The 6,000-nt window shown below is 50.1% G+C and overlaps 2 protein-coding genes across 7 annotated transcripts in view; one reads left to right on the forward strand and one right to left on the reverse strand.

Annotated features, from left to right (window-relative positions):
* CHD3 (chromodomain helicase DNA binding protein 3) overlaps positions 1-2,313 on the forward strand; it is a 29,868-nt gene extending 27,555 nt beyond the window's left edge. For all 6 annotated transcript variants that reach the window (XM_044001186.1, XM_044001190.1, XM_044001188.1 and 3 more), the window contains exons 38-39: positions 36-165; positions 953-2,313. In XM_044001186.1, coding sequence (XP_043857121.1) covers positions 36-165; positions 953-1,187 — 365 coding nt within the window. In that variant the 3' untranslated portion in view covers positions 1,188-2,313. The remainder of the gene's footprint in view (positions 1-35; positions 166-952) is intronic.
* Positions 2,314-3,518: 1,205 nt separating this feature from the next.
* On the reverse strand, positions 3,519-5,726 carry RNF227 (ring finger protein 227). The gene is made up of 2 exons (XM_043963706.1): positions 5,134-5,726; positions 3,519-4,137 (listed from the first exon to the last, which is right to left on the reverse strand). Exons 1-2 carry the CDS (start codon positions 5,618-5,620, stop codon positions 4,094-4,096), a joined length of 531 nt encoding a protein of 176 aa, XP_043819641.1. The 5' UTR covers positions 5,621-5,726; the 3' UTR covers positions 3,519-4,093.
* Between the last annotated feature and the right edge of the window lie 274 nt (positions 5,727-6,000).

Genomic DNA, 6,000 nt, shown 5'->3' on the forward strand with positions numbered 1-6,000 from the left:
AAGAATATGGACATTTTCCCTCCTTTCTATTCCAGGCCTTCCCTCCGGGTCCCTACGCCACACCACTGGGGTACGGAGCAGCCTTCAGCTCAGCTGCACCCGCCGGGGTCCTGGCCGCCGGCGGCGCCAATTACAGCCAGATGCCCGCAGGGTCCTTCATCACAGGTTAGCCTGGGGATAGACATAGAGACTGGCCCTGTGATTTCACTGATACAGGGAAGTGCTAGATAGGGAAACTCCCTCTACCAATGCTGTTTGACATCTTGCCTGCAACTTACAGCCTTACAAAATTTCCTAGAGCATTGAAAAGTTAAATGACTTTCCTCTGGGTCAAAGAATTATATGTGTCAGTCAGGACTTGAGTCAAAGTCTTCTTTGGTTCTAAGGTCAGCTCTCTTACTAGTACCAAACTGTCTGAAATTTCCCTCTTTCCTTCCCTACTGCTTCCTAATTTCCTCTACTCTGCTGTCCCCTTTTACGTATACTATCTTCTTCCCATCTCCCTCTGTTCAACTTGACTCTTATTTTGTTCATCTCATAGGGGAAGCATCCTGTCCCTTCTATTCCCATCCATCCCTGAAACTCTTTCCTTGTCTCAGTCTTTCTGGGCCTTGCCTATCCTCTCACCTTTTCTTAAGTGAGCTGAAGTTCTGTTACTCCCTCACTTAATGAAACCTCAGTAGCCTACCTCCTCACCCTCATAACTAACCTCCTGTTACTAACTCCTTGGCTTGTTTTGGAGATATGAAGTCATTGTTCCATTCTGGGAACTGGACATAGATATAGTTGTGTGGCACAAAGGAGTCTTAGGAAATGGGGATCTATACCCCTAACCCTCAATACTATAAGTGACATGAGACAGTCTGGACATGGGTGTGTGCCAAGTTCAAGATACAAAGCCTGGATGTCACTTAGGGTATTGATGATGTCTCAATAATCCTTCCCAAAACAGCCGCAGCCAACGGCCCTCCCGTGTTGGTGAAGAAGGAGAAGGAGGGGGCAGTGGTGTCCGACGGTCAGGATCGGAAGGAGCCCAGGGCTGGGGAGGTGATCTGTATAGACGACTGAAAGGGCCCCAGCCCTGCCACTCACCCCGTCCCAGGGGCCGTCCTCCAGCCCACATCCCACCCCTGGGGCTCGCTGCCAATCCTCCACCTTCCCCACCCCTTGGGCCACCATCAGGATAGGAGCCCCTTTCTCCTCCACCCTATTTTCCAAACCAGGGCTTTCTCCCCCTGTATTCCCCCACTCCCTTGCCCCAGGTGCCTTCTCCATTGATGCTTTGAATGAAGGTGCTGTGGTGGGGGAGGGGTGTGGGGAGTTGCTCTTCCAAAGTAGCCCCAACCGTAATACATACAGCTCTCCAGCAAATGGTTTGGGGTAAGAAGGGAGGGAAAGGGGTAGGGCTTCCCCAGTTTCCCCCTTCCCTCTGCAGTATTAAGCTCTATCCTCAGCAACCAAGGAGGGGAATGTACCCTGCCTGGCCCTTATGGACCCACATGGGGAATAGAAGAATTCTTGAGAAAGGGAGGGAAAATCTGAGGTGGGATGGGAAATGACCCCTAGGGGGAAGAGAGGGGAGGCATGACTGCATGTTGCTCTCCTCTACCTCCCCCAAGATTGAGGGTGGGAAGTTGGAGGGAGGGAGGGCAATCCATGTTCAGCCTCAGAATAAAGGCGCCATTCACTGGCTGAGTCACCTTCCCGTGTACTGGCTCCTTGTGTTAGGGGGATCCCCCCCTCCCCTCAAGGGACCAGGTACCACCTCCCCCTAAGAAAAATGTCAGGGATGGAGGACACTCTCTCAGGCCAAAGAGGAGCCTCCCCCTCCCCCACTCCCAACCTCAGCAGCCCAGGTATTGTAGAGAAGATGGGAAGGAATACAAAGGGCCAGAACAGGGGAACAGGCCCTTTTGTGCCCCAGCTCTGGAAACTCAGGTGTCCTAAGAGTGCTCTATCGACCCTCTCCTTCCTTTGTCCTCACCCCTCTTCCCCCCAGCTCCAAGCTTGGACCAAGGGGCTGGCTTTGACTGGATAAGGTGGGGTGTACTAGCTAGGGGAACCTTGCCTCCATATCTCTGAAACCACAATAGAGAATTTGGGGGTGAAGGAGGATAGGGAACTATTCCCCCCATGGGGACCAAGGGAAAGTGACATTTTGCATGGTGAACCCCCAGCTACCACAGCCCTCTTTGCTATCCCCTCTACCTTTTCCTTACTCCAACCCTTCTGCTTTCACACCCACTCCTCACCTGTCCCACTCCCTTCTGTATCGGGTTTCTTGGTTGTACATATAAATTATACTTTCCTTTCTGTGTGCTCTGTTATTTGGGGGGTAGGGTTCTTTGGTTATGGAGGGTGGGGATTGATGAAGGGAGGTGGGTATCAGGTTCCTGATGCTGTTCCATTTATCAACTTCTATATTATGATTTCTCTTTCTCTCTTTTTTTTCCCCATCTCAGCATTTCTCAAGTAACTCATATGCCAGGCATTGTACTAAGCACTGAGGATATAAAGAAAGGAACAAGATAGTCTTTGCTCTGCAGGAGCTCACACTCTAATGGGGGAGACAACATGCTAACACCCATGTACAAATAAGATATAGACAGGATAATATTGTCACAGGCTTTCCTACTCCATTGCTAGAGGCTCTGTGTTAGACTCAGTGAAAATGTGGTTAGGCAGAACTCAGAGCAGGGCAGGAAGATAGCTAAGTGGCCTCAGTGGGGTGAAGCTGAGAGGAGAGTGCTGAGGGGGAGGGAATTCAGAAGGCCGTCTATTCCAAATGCCTCATTTTTACAGATGAGGAAACTGAGGCCCAGGAAGGGTAACTTGCCCAAGATCATATAGGTAACAATGGTCAGAGGTAGGACTCAAACCCAGTACTCTCAGTACAGAGCTTTCCTACTGTACTATGAAGTACTCTTTCTCTTGTACTATGAAGCCTAAGATGAGAGGGGGGCCTGGATTTATGAGAGGATAAGTTCAAACAGATGCCAAGCTACCCACCTCTTCCTTTAGCCCACAACAATCCCAAAATTGTTCAGTTATGCAGTTAATTGGTGGTAGAGGGATAAATACAGGACTTACTAAACTCCTGGGGAAGGTTTTGAGATAGGTTAAGAGGTTAATGGAACTACTGGGCAGTTAAGAAAGGTGTGAAGAAATGGACAAGGGCCAGAAGAATGATTTGTAGCTAGTAGTGGGGGCCTCTGCCGCTTCACATGATCTATTGGGAGAAAAAAGTACCAAGACAATTGGAGCAAAGAGACAGAGCTGGGTTCTTCATCTGCTCTTTCCATTGTTCACCATATTGAAGGATGACATGATACACCCACCAGACTTCCTACTACAGGAGGGGACAAAGACATGTCACCTATCCCCATAATTGAGGAAGAATAAGCAGCTACCAGGAACAGGAGTATTAAGGGCACAGTTGAAGAAGGTCAGGGGAAATGAAAAATAGCAGAAATTGTTAATTTAACAAATGTTTATTAGGAAACTGGGATATGGATAAAATGGTTTCCTGCCTTTGACAGGCTTGCAGTCTAGGAGGAAAAATAAGAAATACACACAAATGAATAAATACAAAGAGAAAGGTCCATACAAAGTACAATTAGGTTAAGGGAGAAGAAGTAATCACAGGGCAACAACAACAAAGTTCAGTACTTGACTTCCTTGGCTCTCAATGTCAGGGATATGGAATTCATTCCTTGGAATGAGAAGTAGGCTCTTCCCTTTCGGCCATCCATTCTTTTCCATCTCAAACCATTTCACAGAAATGTTAACATGGCAGTTGCTACAACAGACAGGCCAAAGAAACCATCATGGCTCTGTCCTATCACAAGTGTAGACTCCAGGTTGTTAAGGTCAGCTCCAGTCCACTGTGTCCTGGAATAATGGAGGAGGACTGAAGCCAGAGCCTGAGTTAAGGGGTTGGCTATACCACCTCATGAGTTTTAAATTCCATCCTCTCTCACACACAATATACCGCAATCTTCGGATCTGGCAGGGAGGAACACTAGCCCTAGTTACCCTCATGGGTGGACAGCAAAAGGAGGCAGCAGCTGTTTCCACCTTCATGTATCTTCAGTTACAGCATGTAGCAGGTCTTGCTTTCTGGACAATAGTAAAGCACTGAGGGGAGTAAGCAGATAGGTCAGAGGGGAGGAGGATGCAGTCTTCCTCCACACAGGCACAACACAATCCACCCTAGCCCAGGATTCTTTATCCTACAAACATTCCTTCAGGAGAATGACTTCAAGTGCATGCCATAGCTCACATTTATATTGCATGAGGCAGCTGGTTCCACAGTGGATACTTCTCTGGGCCTGGAATCAGGAAAACTTGAGTTCAAGTCCTGCCTCAAGGCACCAGTAAATCACTTCTATTTGCCTGCTTCCTCAACTGGTAAGGGATAATAATGGTAGTTTGGGGCAGCTAGGTGGCGCAGTGAATAAAGCACCGGCCTTGGATTCAGGACCTGAGTTCAAACAGGAGCTCAGACAACTTGACACTTACTAGCAGTGTGACTTTGGGCAAGTCACTTAACCCCAACTGCCTCACCAAAAAAAAAAAAAAAAGATAATGGTAGTTACTTCAAGAGATTGTGAAGACCAAAGGAGATACTTATGGCATTACAGGAGCATTTGTGGGCAGCTAGATGGCATGCATGGTGGGTAGAGTGGCAGGCCGGGCATCAGGAAGACTTTATCTTCTTGAATTCTAACCAGGCCTCACACACTTAGCTGTGTGACCCTAGGCAAGTCACTTAACCCTGTTTGCCTTAGTTTCCTTAGCTGTAAAATGAGCTAGACAAGGAAATGGCAAACTACTTCAATGCCAAGAAAACCCCCAATAGGGTCGCGAAAGTCATACACGAATAAAACAACTGAATATAAAAGCATTTTATTCCCTTCCCACTGTGACATCCTGACAACTACTCGATTAAATAGCGTGATTAACCTGGTTTTACAGATTAGTAAACTGAGGCCAGGTGGACCTAAAAACTCGGGTCTCCTAACTGGGCTATTTTAATTGCTTTCCAACCTGAGATGCAGAGTCACCCCATCCAGCTCCAAATTCCAGTGAACCAAAGGCTCCCATTTAGCCATAAACCCATCAATCACTCACCGTTGCTAGGTAATGGGCGTCTACGCCGACTCACGGCTTTGTCCCAGAGCCCAAGAAGCATTCGCCACGCCGAGCCCCAGGCTCCTGCTCCTTGCTCGTCTCCGTCTTCGTTCACGTTTTCTGAAGCGCCATTGCGTTCTCCTCCCGAGTTCCCGGCATCTTGCTCTCGTTCTTTCTCCTTGAGGACGGACCACAAGTCTGGGTCCACAGGCACTTGTGTGATCCCGCCCCGCGGCAGCGGCGAGGGCGCGCGGCAAAAGGGGCAAGTGACCACCCAACGCAAGCGCACTACCCGGGCACAGCCGCCGTCTCCGCGGGCCGCCAGCTCCCGAAGGCAGGCGGTACAGATCGTGTGGCCGCAGCGCTGTCGCGCCGTCCCAGGCAGGCGGCGGGGCGCCCGGCTTTGCAGGTTGTAGGGCCGGTAGCAGATGCTGCAGTCCATCTCGCCCTGCTCTGGAACCGAAGGGATCCTCCACAGCAACTGCATTTTCCTCTTTTCGGCGGACCCTCAGGCTTCCAGCGCCCTGGTTCCAGCCCCTCGCCTCCCCAATGTCGGTCCTGGGGACCGGCACCACACCTTCCTACCCCTTTTGTAAGGGAGAGGCCGGGCCGTGACGTCACGGGCGCGGGTGAGGCTTCGCCCCAGGGGCTGGCACGTGTAAGGGTGGTTGAAGCTTGAAGCCAGGGAATGCTAAGGGGAGTCGGCTTGGTTACCTAGCGTTCCCGCCTAAGGCAGAGTCACGGGGCCTCCCCCTCCCTAATCTACCACAGCTTTCCCTCCTGAGGTCAACTCCCAAATCCTAGCAGTTGTGGCCCGTCCCGCTCAAGTTCCTTCCTTTCTAACCATGGCTCTCCACAGCAGAATTC

The sequence above is a fragment of the Dromiciops gliroides genome, chromosome 4 (genome assembly GCF_019393635.1).
Source record: "Dromiciops gliroides isolate mDroGli1 chromosome 4, mDroGli1.pri, whole genome shotgun sequence".
Taxonomy (NCBI): Eukaryota; Metazoa; Chordata; class Mammalia; order Microbiotheria; family Microbiotheriidae; genus Dromiciops; species Dromiciops gliroides.

What these genes read in the sequence shown, in the direction of transcription:
- RNF227 (XM_043963706.1), bottom strand. Translation starts at nt 5,620, where the DNA reads ATGCAGTTGCTGTGGAGGATCCCTTCGGTTCCAGAGCAGGGCGAGATG. An exon ending in ACGCCCATTACCTAGCAACG is followed by an intron (nt 4,138 to 5,133) that starts GTGAGTGATTGA and finishes TACTCCCCTCAG; the next exon opens with TGCTTTACTATTGTCCAGAA.